The 13,523-nt window shown below is 48.5% G+C and overlaps 1 protein-coding gene across 2 annotated transcripts in view; it reads right to left on the bottom strand.

Annotated features, from left to right (window-relative positions):
- The window catches only part of PBX1 (PBX homeobox 1), a 131,673-nt gene that overhangs the window by 27,506 nt on the left and 90,644 nt on the right, over positions 1 to 13,523 (bottom strand). For both annotated transcript variants that reach the window (XM_058030683.1, XM_058030684.1), the window contains exon 3: positions 1,695 to 1,939. In XM_058030683.1, the coding sequence (XP_057886666.1) occupies positions 1,695 to 1,939 (245 nt within the window). The remainder of the gene's footprint in view (positions 1 to 1,694; positions 1,940 to 13,523) is intronic.

The raw sequence follows: 13,523 nt of genomic DNA on the forward strand, positions 1-13,523 counted from the left end.
CCCATGAGCACCCCACTGGCATGATGGGATCCTCTGATTCCCAGCACCAAGCCCCAAAAACCAGTGATGGCTGGAGAAGCCTTTGGTGCTCCTGAGGTGTGGGTGGTTGCTCTGGGGACAGTGTCTGCATCTCCCACACCATGATGGGGAAAAAGGGGCTGGCAGGGGCAAGAAACACTGGATTTGTGGATTGGTGACATGGCCTTGACCTGCTGTGTCTTACCCCACCCTTCCAAGGTGAATTCCCACCATGGCTCAGACCCAACAAGGAGACACCCCCAAGGCCAGCTCCAGCTGCTGACTCCCATCTCCAGGATGAGTGCTGGCTATCAGAGCTCTCAGACACCCCAGCTATTTCAGCTCATCTCCTCTTGCCATGAAAGAAAGAGCATTAAGGGCAAAATCACCACTGATTGCTGTGCTGACCCAGCACCAGCCAGGGGCTGAGCTGCCAACAGCTGGATTGGAGAGAGTGGGAAGGAGGTGGAAAAACCTGAGCCCTGGTGGTGCAGGAATGTGGGAGATGGTACCAGAGATGGTACCAGAGATGGTGGACCAGCAGAACCACTCAGTGGCAAAACCATACTCCTTCAGTGGGTTGTGAGAAGGAAAGATGCGGCCCATCCCACCCTCTGGGCCTGGCTAAAGGCTTCTCTCTCCTGCACCCAAAAGAGGTGATGCCTTCTTGCTCACATCCATAAACCATAATCTTGGGGTAGAAACCACAAGGGGCCAAGAGAGGTCTGCAAAACATCTGGAAGCGCTTGAAAGCAACTGGTTTTGAGCACTGACCTGCAAAGTTCTTCATGAAATTGTCAGTGTTACCAATAGCTGTGCTCATAATCCAAGCAGTTTTTCTTTTTTAACAGTAATTTACCACAAGAAAAAAGGTTTTTTTTTCCCCTGGAAAGAGAGCTTTTCAAGGAGAAAATATATTCAAGGAAGATTCTGATTCAAGTCTTGCTAGGACAGCTGTCATCACTGAGGCCAGCATATCAGAGAGGCCTTTTCCTTCAGAGGGCCAATTCTGGGTAAGATATCAGGGGAGGAGTGAAAAGTGAAAATCCAAGGGGCAACCCAAACTGTGGCCACAGCTCTCTTCACAGAGAGCAGCAGGCACAACTTCTCAATGATTTTTCCTGGGAAAGGCAGTGAGATCCTCAGAGAAGAGGAAACAATTCTTATCTCTATTCATTACTCCTGTTGCTTTGCACATGTGGAATGTGTTATGGAGATTATTTACCCAAAGTGATTTGTTCATTGGACACCAGTGAAGGTTGTTTCGATTCCTTGGCCAACTGGGTCAAAGCTGTCTCAGACAGTCACAGGTTTTTCTTTAGTATCTCTTTAGAGATACTATACTATTCTATACTATACTAGAGATACTACACTACTCTTTAGTATAGTATCTCTTTAGGATGTAATTTAATATAGTATTAGTGTAATATAGTATAGATTAATAAAACAATTGTTCAGCCTTCTGAATCACGGAGTCAGAACACATTATTCCCTACACTGGGGTCACCCTGGATCAACACCCATCCCAGAATAAAACCCCAACCCTGCCAACCCTACAGAAACCATGTTCTCACTCCAACACCCAGAGCTTCCTTAACAACAGATGTCAGCAGCGACCCAGGCCGTGCAGACCCACTCTGTGCCCCCAGCAGCCCCACCACGAAGGAGCCTGTTACCTGCTCGTACTTCTCCAGCTCCGTGTGGTAGATCTGTCTGATCTGGGACAGTTTGGCTCTGTAGTCCGAGTGCTCCACCGAGTTGTCGGAGCCGGCTCCTCCGGACGCGGCGGCGGCGGCGGCAGCGGCGGCCGAGCCCCCTCCCTTCTCGGGGCCTGCCACCCCCTCTGCCAGCAGCATGTTGTCTAACCTCATCAGCTGCGGGTCCGTGGGCTCCTCCTCCTGCGCCCCCCGGATGCTCAGCACTGCAGGAGACACAATGGGGACAGGAAAAGCTTGAATCACACCTGGGTTTTAATTCCTCGTCCCAAGCTGGACTGACCCCGCCAGCAGGGGTTTTGTCCCTTCCCAACACGTTCCCCAACAGGTTCCCCGTTGGAGAAGATGGAACAGGAAACCCTTACAAATATTATTGTCTGGCAAAAGATTTTGAGAATATAGAAACTATAAGTGAGATTGAAATGAAAGCAAAATTTGAGATGCCTCAGTTACTGAACAACTGGAAAACAATGGTGTGGCCAGCTGAAGGTAATCCCCTTTTGATGGAACAACACCCTCTGCTTGCAGACAGCTCCAAGGGTCAGAGCAGACCCTACAGCTTGGCAGAAGGGGTGAAAAGAGGAGTTTTTAGGGTTTAAAATGTAACCCGGTAAGGTAATGTAATGATTCTTATAGGCTGTAGGTAAATGCTATAGGATTTGTATCTTGTACTAGATTGGTTAGTGAGAAATAGAATATTCAGCACAGAAGATGATTTATTGTATTGTAACGGGAACCTCACTCTCTTACCCTTTTACTCTCTTACCCTTTTACTCTCTTACCCTCTCATCCCCTCTCCCCCTCTCTTCTCTGGGGCCTGCTCTGAGCTGTGTTTGGCAGCTCCCAGCAGGGCCCTGCACCCAGGCCCTTTGCAATAAACCACAAGTTCCACGACCTGGCTGCAGAGATCTCTGGTGTCCATCCATCCCGACCATCCTGCTCCCCCTGATGCTCCTACAGTTCCCCAAAAGGTTCCCCAACAGGAATCCTGATGCTCCAAGTACTCAGCACCAAGCCTGGCATCACTCATCACTACTTGGCACTCCAGCTTCCTGCTCCTCTCCCTGCTCCTTCCCCTCCTTCCTGCAGGACAGAAGTAGGGCAGAGCTGGCAGTGAGCTCACCACAGAGCTAGCCCACAGAGCCACACTTTCTGCTGGAACAAGCAGCAAAACTCCCAGCAACAGCAACCAAAAAAAAAACCCAATAAATGTACCCATGCTTGCTGCCAGAAGCGATAGGGACCATATCCAGATTCAAGCATGAGATGGGAATTTGGAAGGGAAGTCTGTAGCCCTGATTCCATCTTGCTCAGGGGTTCTCTCATGTCACCCAACATGTCATTTACATCAATCCCTGGTGGCAGAGAAAGATGCACAGAGCCCAGGGCAGCTGTGCCTTGGCTTCCACATCCTGAAACATGGACTGTGGAGAGGGCTTGAAGTCCATGCTTTTAGCCATGCACTGGGAACATGTGAAAAACATGTATGAAATAAAATTTACTCCTGGAAAAATGTCTTTTCTTTAAGAATCCAGTCATTCCAGTGATGCTGAGAAAAGGAGCAATGATGAATTAATCCTCCCAAAATTACTTTTTAAAAAAAAGAATCATCCTCCCATCTTTTGCTCCCTGTCTAAATTACTGTTCCAAGTAAAGTTATCCTGTGAGGGCTTTCCTGGAAAAACAACCCAACAGCTTGGGATGTCCCATGTCTGAAAAATGGAGGTGCCCTATGGGCTCCCCCTGTGTCCCCCTCCAATGTCTGTGTTTGAAAACAGAATAATAACGTGAGATTTCCACATGTACAGCTGCATAATAAACAACATAAATAAAACAAATCCTTGATGAGTGAATAAAAAAGGGCATTTCCTAAGGGAAAACCATGGTATTTCCCCATCTCATCTGGCACAGGGGCTCTGAGCACACACACCCCACAAGCACACACTCGTTGCACATCCAGAGATGGGAAATGCTGTGTGGATTTTGATAAAGCCATGCCTGCTGACACCTGAGATGAATTTGACTCCCTCCCAATCCATGGCACATACAAGAACAAGTGATTATTCCTGTCATTTAAAATAAAAAAGTAGGGGATGATCTGTTAGCAACAGGAAATAAAATCACAGCAGCTAAAAAACCCCATCAACCACCAGGTATGGTCTTCCCTGCTCTGCAATAAGTTAAAGATACAGCTATTATCAGTATAAAATTGTAGTAAAAGACCCTGTTGAGAGGTTTGGTTAAGACTAAAAAGAGCTTTTCTAAAAAGCCTTAAAGCCTACTGAAATTACTATTTTCAGGACATTTCACTCATTCATTTAATTTTATTTTATTCATACATTTGGACCAGTTACTCATTCATGCATTTACTGGCATTTTTTGGTGATTAAAATATGCACCGTCAACAAAGGTGGGAAGGCGGGCAGAAAAAAAGCCTAAGAACAGTAAAACTGGAACTAAAAATAAATAATTCTACGCTAGGGAGGATCATTTCTATATGGAGGAATGAGGGCAGAGTGCCAAATCTGAAGCTGAGCCCTCAGGAGACAGGACCGGCATCTCCCCCCACCACGGGAGGCTTCCCATGGCACCCAGCCATGATAAATAGATCCAAGGGGAGAGGACAGATTTCATCAAGAAAATGGTTTGGGGTCTATGGTCCATAAACTGAAATATGAGGCAAAAGTAGCCAAATCCCTTAAAAAGAGAAGAGGAAAAGTGACAGGATGCAGCAGGGAGAGAGACTTGCCACGAAAATAAAGAGAATAAATTCCTATTCTTCCAGGACAAAAAAATAAAATAAAAATCAGTCAATTAAAGCACATCAAAAACCTAAATACAAAAAGAAAGCAACACAGGTTAAAAATAAAAAAAAAAAATCAAAAACCACCTCAAATAAACAAATCAAAAGCAGAGTTGCCAAAACAGGCGCATCTGGATTTCAAAAGGGAAATATTTTTAGATTAAAAAATCTCAGGAATCATTGACCTGACAGGTAGGCACGAGTGATTAATTAGTTTATGTTTAGAGAGCTGCTTCCTGATGAAAAGTGCTGTGTATTCCTGGTTGCTTTATTGCTGTGCCACACACACAGAGCAGCACCCAGGGCAGGAGACGTGTCTCCCACAGCCTGGGCTTGGCTGCTCACTCACAATAAAGCCTGGGAGTAAATAAATGGAAAGGCTAAGGTGTCTAAGCAGGACTGATGCTGCTTATTTACCCCTGAAAGGCTGTGCTCAGCCGAGGAGAAGACAAAATGATTATTTAAAAGCTCCTTTTTTATCTTCCCAGCACTGGACCCACGGCTCCTGCCAGGATGCCTGGGATCCTTGGAACATCCCAGCCTCCAAACTGCTCCCTGTGATGGGATGAGGAGTTTGGGATGGGTTTGGCAGCACCCAATCTGAAGTGCCCAGGCAGCTGGTGGCAAAAGAACCCTGCTCTCCTACCAAATTAAATCAGAATAAATGAAGCAGAAGGGTCCTCAGTGGTCCGAGGGGCTATAGGCATGTAGGCACCCAGCATCCTCAGGACCCCCATTTGCTGGTCTTGATTAAAGAAAATGGGGAAAAAAGGAAGAATAAAAAGAAAGGTAGAGATTGGCAGCCGGGGGTGAGGAGAATTCCTGCAAGACTTTCTGTCCTTGGCTGATTTCCTGCTGGCTTGGCAGCTTCTGGAGCTGTGGTGCTTGCCACTAGATGGTGCTCAGCCCTCACCCAGGTCCCCTGCTGATCAAAATGCGTTTTTAGATGTAAATATATACACTCAACAACAAAAAAATTTAAAAAGGTATAGATACACATAGATATACGTGTGTTTTATATATATACGGGTGTGTTTTAAAAGCAAACACAAGGCATGTGCCCTGTCCCCCAGCTGGAATGTGGCTGTCACAGCGTAACCATCTCCGGTGGCAGCAGCAGGAGCACTTGGGGACCATGGAGCCACCAGCCTGTGGTCCAGGCATGGTCACCACCAGGGTCACAGAGACCCATTCCAGCAGCTGGAAAATGGCTCCCAGCTCCCACACCTGCTCCTTCTCCCCTCTTGAGGAAGGGATCCCAGCCCCAGGGTTCAGAGGATGTCCCTGGGCTGGCTCTGTGGTGTGGCTGCAGTGCAGGACATGGCAAGTGGTGGCAGGATTGACCTCAGAGAAGCAGGTGAGGGGACAAAGGCAAAAGCAGCTCCTTGGCTCTGTGCCTGTCCTGAGATTCAGGGACACAGGATGGAAGGTGCCTTGGGCCACCAGAGCTTCCAGATGCTCCAAGATGCTTCCCACAACGTCTCCAAGGAGCATTTGCAAAGCAGCCAGCTCCATCTCACATGAGCTGAGCAGACAGCACCCCACATGTCCCCACAGCTGGGCACTGTGCCTGGTGTCCCCTCAGGTCACACAATCTGAGGTACAGCCAGGGCAGGGCAGGAGCACTTGGCAGTCACCTTTGGAACAGACACCACTCTGGGGATGGCCTGGGGCTCTGAATCACCTAAGAAATCCACAAAGGAGGGCACCAGACTCCTCTGGTATCCATGACACCATGCCCGACCTTATTTAGTTCATTTTTCTGGAGCATTTTTCCAGAGGAATCTGAAAAGCACAGGAGCTGAGCACACAGTCATCTTCCCTTCTCCAAGGCCACACCAAAACACTTCCACTTAGCAACTCTTTCCTCTCCAGCCCTTCCAAACCCTCCAAATTAGAGATGTGCAGGCAACAGAGACAGAACTATGTGACAAAAGCAATTAAACATTCTGAGGGTGATGGCAGAAGCTAAGCAGGAAACTGTAGCTTAGCAGTGACAACAGCAAAGGACCTTCCAGCTCCATCTTTCTTCTAGAAAGGGCAATTTATCCTGGTGGCCAGTGTCTTCAAGCTGAGGAGATGTGGGAAGCAGGGCCAGACTCCATACAGCCCCTCACAAGAGGGTGTGTGGTGACACAAGATGCCAGCCCAGGTTGTGATGATGAAGGAATTGCTCCCCCAGAGCCAGCTTGGTTCTCTGCTGACTTCAGCGCTCAAAAGCACAGTCCTGCAGAATGTCTGTGACTGCCTGGTTAGGATTCTCTCTGACCTTATCACTCTCTATAACTCCCTGAAAGGTGCCTGTGCTCAGCTGGGGCTGGGCTCTTTCTCCAGGCAGCACTGACAGAACCACAGCACACAGCCTCAAGCTGCACCAAGGGAAATACAGGCTGGATATTAGGATAAAGTTTTTCACAGAAAGGGTGATAAAGTTCTGGAATGGCTGCCCAGGGAGGTGGTGGAGTCCCCATGCCTGGGTGTGTTTAACAAAGCCTGGATCTGGCACTGGGTGCCAGGGTTTAGTTGAGGGGTTGGGGCTGGGTTGGACTCTATGCCCTTGGAGGTCCCTTCCAACCCAGTGATTCTGTGAATTCTGTGTGAATTCTGACGACACAAGCTGGCAGCTCCTCTGCAGCCCCATTTGCTGACACCACCAGCCAGGGGCTGGAGCTGGTGGCTGGGCACTCACACAAACCCTCCCTACAGAGGAACCTGCTGGGTGATTTCCATGAGCTCAGGATGAGCGCTCGCCCTCCCGCCCCAGCTCAGCTGCTTCTGCATGGTTTTATCCTGGTTCTTTCTGCCCACTCCCAACTTGCTGAATTGCCTTTCCAGGGGGACATTTTAAAGGAGAAGGAGATTTCAAGTAAATGATTGCAACTTATCGAAAATAATGTGCTACTTAGCATCGGAGACAAGCATCCTGGCAGGCAGGAATGGGAAGCGGTGCCGGAGCAGATGGGAGTAATTACGTTGTGATTTTCAGAAGGGTTTTCTTTTCCTGCCTCCTCTGTGCCTAAGATGTACAGGGAGGCGGGAACAACCCACCCAACAAGGGAGTTTTGGGAGAGGAGGACAGATAATTCCTCTTGTCAGGCTGTGAGGGGGCCTTGGGTGTCCCTTTGTCATGGGGAAACCAGAGATGTCCATGCTGGTGGAGCACTTCTGGCTGCTCTCTGTCCTCTCACACGGCCTCAGGTGGGTGAGATGCCTGCTCCCCCCTCACCAAGGCACTCATCTGCCCCAACAACACCCAAGCCAGGCACCAAGGTGAACCCAAATCCTTTCCTGGAGCAGCAGCTGCCCCTGAGGGTGGTACAGACGAGGAGGATGTGGCATTTCTCCCCGGGAACCCCAAAACTCCTGCACACACCCACACAGCAAACAGCCTGGCTTTGAAACACACCTGGGACATCAGCTCTCTCCAGCTTTGTGGGATTTAGGATCAGCAACATTTGTTTGGGGAGACCAGCTTTAGGACTCATACAAGCTCACTGGAAAATGTTGGTTTTTTTAAACATATTTTTTACAGCTGCAGGTCTAAACAAAAGCCAGCAAGCACAGGGACAGCTGTGATGCCAGCAATGACTCTCCTAACAAAACCAGTAACTAAGCACCTCACTTTAAGCCCAGACTACATTTGTGAACGCTGAGGATCAGAGGACTGAACCTGGGACCAGAATACTCCCACTGCCTCATATTTGAGGACAATTGCACATTCAGGGACTGCATCTTCCTTATGTGTAGTTGTAACCAAGTCAGGAGAACTGCGGTTTGCTTCCTTGGCTGATCCATGATGCCACAGGCTTGAGCTGCTCTTCCCAAACTTTCTCTGTGCAGAGACCTTGCCAGCCTCCATGCACGTACCTAAATGTCGCAGACATCTTTTATGAAAAATCTTTTCTTTAGGACTTTTCCTCCTGAGAAGCCGAGAGGCCTCAAGAACAAAATGCAAACATTGATTATCTGCTGCTGTGGAATGCAACAGGTGCATCTGTGATTGCCCCATGTTGGATATTTGTACTTAATGGCCAATCACAGTCAGCTGGCTCAGACAGAGAGCCCAGCCACAAACCTTTGTTATCATTCTTTGCTATTCTATTCTTTGCTAGCTTCTGATGAAACCCTTTCTTCTATTCTTTTAGTATAGTTTTAATGTAATATATATCATAAAATAATAAATCAGCCTTCTGAAACATGGAGTCAGATCCTCATCTCTTCCCTCAACCTGAGACCTCTGTGAACACCTGAACTCTTGGGTTTTTCTCCTATCCAAGGGTACTTGCAGCCTACTTTCTTCTGAAACAGCCAATCCCCCACAGCAAGGAAAATCCTGAGTCTTAGATCCTACCAGAGAATCCTGGAATGCTTTAGGTTGGAAAAGACCTTAAAGACCATCTCATTCCAACCCCCTGCTAAATACCCAGTGTTCAGAAGAAATGAACTCCCAGAGCTTTTGTGGAGGTTACTGAAGCACCCCTGGCTGGATCTTCACCCTGCCAGGTCCATGGGACACAACAGAAATCCCTTCTTGGCAAAGCACACAGCGTCCACCTTCAATGGGAATCACAGTCTGTAACAAAGGTGGAGCACTTCAATGTCAAATAATCACAGGAGTCTTAAACCCTGGTTGAATGTATTCACCATGTTTAATAAAGCCACTGAGAAAGTCAAGGTCAAAGTGGAATTACCTATTTCCAACATAAACAGAAGCTGGAATTTCTAAATACACAGATACACACCCTTCTGGGGAGCAGGAATTAAGAGAAGCTCATGGATTTTTTTTTCCTTACAATTGGCATTAAAGCTCCCCTCCTCACTTCAACCTTTCCAAAACTTACAAATGGATGAACAGATTTTTGCTCAAATTTTCCAAAACAGGCTGCCGTGAGATGAGGCATGGAAAAATTCAGCTGGCAAAACTGCTTTTTGTGCATCTACTTATTTTATTTATTTCCCAGCAAAAGGAGGAACTCTGTGAAACCAATGGGCCATTTCTGCCACCAATTTTCACTGCGTAAAGAAATAAAACGAACCAAAAATCCCAGCAACAAATCAAGAGAGCGGCTTGTACCCATAAGCACTGCAAAGCCACCCTGGATCACTGTAAACCCATTCTTTTCCCAACACAGGAGTGTGCTTCAGGGCGCTTTGGAAACAAAGCAGAGATGCTTTTGAAGGTGGAGAAGTGTTCCTGCAGTCCATATAAGTGTGGTAAGATACTCCCACAGAGACAGGAGCAAGCCACACCAGTTCAGAGTAATGGTCCATGCAGCCCTAGAGGTCGGCTCCAGCCATGGCCAACCAGCCCAAGGCCAAGCACAGAAGCATCAGATGCTCAGGGCAGCAGCACCTCCCCCAGATCCCTCCCACCCACCACCAGTTTGGAAACTTGCATCACAACTCAGATTCAGATCAATCAAAAATGCTTCCTGAATCAAAAATGAAATCTCCTCCCACTTCACTTTATCAATTTCCCCTCTCTCTCGTTCTTGTTTAAATAAAAATTTGGGTCGATTTCAAACCAATTAAACTGCTTTAAAAATGTAACTTTGAAAAACAGTAACTCCCCATCTTTCTGGGGTGGAAGTGTCCAAATTATTTGCTGAATCCAACATTAAAAAAAAAAAAAAAAAAAAAAAAAAAAAAAGCTGCATTTCCCTCAAAGCTTAACTTTGTGGTGTAGAGAACGGGAGAAGGGAATTTATCACATGCCAAAAAGTTTCTCAGCTCCCAGCAGCAGCTCTCCATCACTTCAGGAGGGTGCAGCTTGGATGTGCCACGGAAGCTGCAGAACAGAGACACTTATTTCATAGCGCTGGCAAAGAATCTGCACCAGTTTTCTCCTAACCCCATCCCAAATGCCAAATGAGCTGCCACAGTGAGAGAGGATCTGGCAGCAAAATGATCAAAAGATCTGGAAAATTATTACTAACATATTCTGTGGAAAAAATTATTTCCCCCCCAAAGTGGACAATGATCTAAAATAGCCGAAAAAATAAAGCAAAATGTTGCTGTGATTACTGAAAACCAGATTCTCTGTGAAATGTGACTCTGTGGGGAAGCTGAATGAACACAGATGAGTTCATCTTTCCAGCCTTTCCCTGTATTCTGCTCCTGCTGACCAGTTTAGCCCAGGGTATGGAAATATCTGACCCCAGCCCCACACACTCAGTTATTGGTATGGATGACTGTGGTTCAAAATTAAGTATTTCCTGTTTTTCTCCTGGCAGTCCTGATGCCAAAATCCACGTTTCCTCGTGGATGCTTTGCTGCAGACTGGTGGGCTAGGGCAGCAAGACTCCCAATCTGGAATTTTCAAAGCTGATATTTGGGGAGAGGTAGCACTTTCTGCACCACACAGATGGCTGAGCAGAGCCTTCAGCAGCAGAGAGCAGGCTGGAAGTGCTTCCACACATTAAAGACAAGGCAACCAGAGCCTAAACACCCCACAAGTGGACAAACCACTTCCTCCCCTCCCACTCACAGCAGCTTCATGTCCCACAAAGCACAAACCCTCACAACTCCACCTAATTAAGCTCATCTGCTTCCCACAGTAACATACTGCAAATAACCCATCACCCCAGAGGCAAACTGGGCTCAGGGGGCTCAATGTGTCTCACTGGCACACTCTGTCCCTGGAAGAGCACAGATAAATTCTGGCCTCCTGCCCAGCCCTGTGAGCACCTCACAAACCCCAGGCCAGGCTCAGGGGCTGAGCAAGCAGGCTGATGATGCTGGGGAGATGCCTGGAGCAATCCCACACTGATCTCACAAAGCAGGGCAGGGTCAGCAGGCTCCAGCCACAGCCCTGGATCAGATCAATCCCTTATCTGCAAGGGCAAACCCAGCACATCCCAAACTCTCCAGCTGCACTGACCACACTGTAAGGGACAGATGGTGCACGGCCACCTCCACCCAGCCTCCTCCACCCCACCTCCAGCTGCTCAGAGCAGCCAGCATGGCAGGAGTTGAAGGAAAGCAGAGTGAGATTCACCCCTGCTCTGCTGCTGGACCTGCTTTGAGCAGAAGATGAGACCCAGCTCACTGACCAGAGGCTGGCCTGGCTCAGGGGAGCAGCACAAACCATGGAGAAAAGCTTCAGTCCCTCCAAGACAGCCTGCGCCAGGATTTCACCTTTCCCTGGTGGAGTTTGGAGATGGATCTGAGTCCCCCCAGCAGCACCAAGAGAACAAATGGTCACTGAGGGACAGAGCAAACCATTGTCCTCGCTCAAGGAAATGAGGAGGACCTGGTGCTGGAGCAGCATGGACCTAGGGCTGCCTAAACCCTGCAGGAACAAATCAGCAAACAAAGGATGGGATTGCTCCCAGGTCAGGTCCAGCCATAAACCCCCTCCTCTGAAGGCAGCCTTGGGCTGGGATCTGCGAGGTGCTTTGCATATGAATTCTCCCCGCTGAAAAGAAACGGGTTCTTTGAATGAGCTGAATCTGTTAATGAGAAGCTGGGGCCTCCAGAGCTCCTCTGAGGACAAGGGTCCCACTTCAACCGCCCCAGGCAAAGCCCTGAAACCTGAGAACAAACAAAGAGAGGTTTTCTCCCAGAAGGAAGCTGCCCTTCCAGCCTGCTCCCCTCTGCAAAGGTCATCTTCCCTGGACACGCTGTCTGCAAAAGGCTGCTGGATGCACACAGTGGCTGGGGCATGCAAGTCCTAAGTGGAAAGAATGGCAGAAACCCAGGTGGAAAAGCTGAGTTTCAGATTCCCTCCTCCTGCAATCCTTCAAAAGACATGACCCATGAGACTCCATCCAAGGAAAGCTGGCTTGGAGCTCAGAGATGGCAACGTCCCACCCAAATCTCAGGTTTGCTGAATACTCTGAGGGTACCTGCTGCCCATTTCACCTCCAAGAGTGCTGCCACTCTGCTGCCAAGCTGGCTGCCTTGCCATGGGCTACATTCAGGCTCTTGTGCAATATTGGAAAGAGCTTCCAGGTATTGGAGCCAAGGCATTGCACGGAATACACACTTCCCTCCCTTTCTCTCTCCCAAAGTGGGCAGCACAGAACCACAACAGACATCTTCACAAAAGCTGGGGACACACAGGGAACTGCTCCCACTGCCAAGGGACCTGCCCACCTCCCACTCACAGACACATTTTCTGCCCAGAACATCTTCCTATCTCCAGCAGCAACCTTCTGATGATCACAGGAGCTGAGTGTGGCCCTTGCCACTCTTTTGCTCATGCTTGAAGGATGTGGCTGCAGGAGCAGTGTATCCTCAGGGGTTTTTTGGTGTATGAGAACAAGAGGGGAACAAAGGAGAAGGGAGAAGCAACTATTAAGGAAGGATTCTTCACCCACTGTAAAACCTCAGGGATGGGTTTTGTAGTAGGAAACCTATGGCCCTGGACAAGGGGAGGTGGCAAGCATTGTTGAATATGAGTGGATCAGAAGTGCTACCCTGGGTCACAGTGTCCTCTGAGGTTCAGCCATGGCCCAGGGTCTCTGCCTTGTGGCTCCTGGACCCTGGTAGGCAGGGTTTCCTGCTCCAGAAGCATTAAAAACCATCTCCCACACATGCACCTCTTGCCAGCCATGGCAGCAGGCAATTCAAAAGCCACCTCCACAAAAAATGTGAAAATAAGTTATACACCTATGAAGACAGGTCAAGTGCAAAGCAAGAGAAGCAACCACAACCAAAGCCATCGGAAATCCCACCCCAACTCCTGCTGCATCCATTTACATGCAACATATTCACCACTGGACAATTTCAGGCACCCACTTTCAGTGTTACAGATGACACCAAGATGACAGGACCAGACCCAGCTTCCCTGCAGCCCGTATTCATGTCACCCCTGGGTGGTTTTGAAGTAGCACAGCTCTCCAGCACTACACGTTCCTTTTAACTCCTTGCAGACCTCCCTTACACACCAGGTGGAGTCACCATCCCTGGAGGTATTTAGAAGACAGGCAGATGTGGCTCTTAGGGGCAGGGTTTTGTGGTGGAGCTGGCAGTGCTGGGTTATC

This window comes from Melospiza georgiana, chromosome 9, assembly GCF_028018845.1.
Source record: "Melospiza georgiana isolate bMelGeo1 chromosome 9, bMelGeo1.pri, whole genome shotgun sequence".
Lineage (NCBI taxonomy): Eukaryota > Metazoa > Chordata > Aves > Passeriformes > Passerellidae > Melospiza > Melospiza georgiana.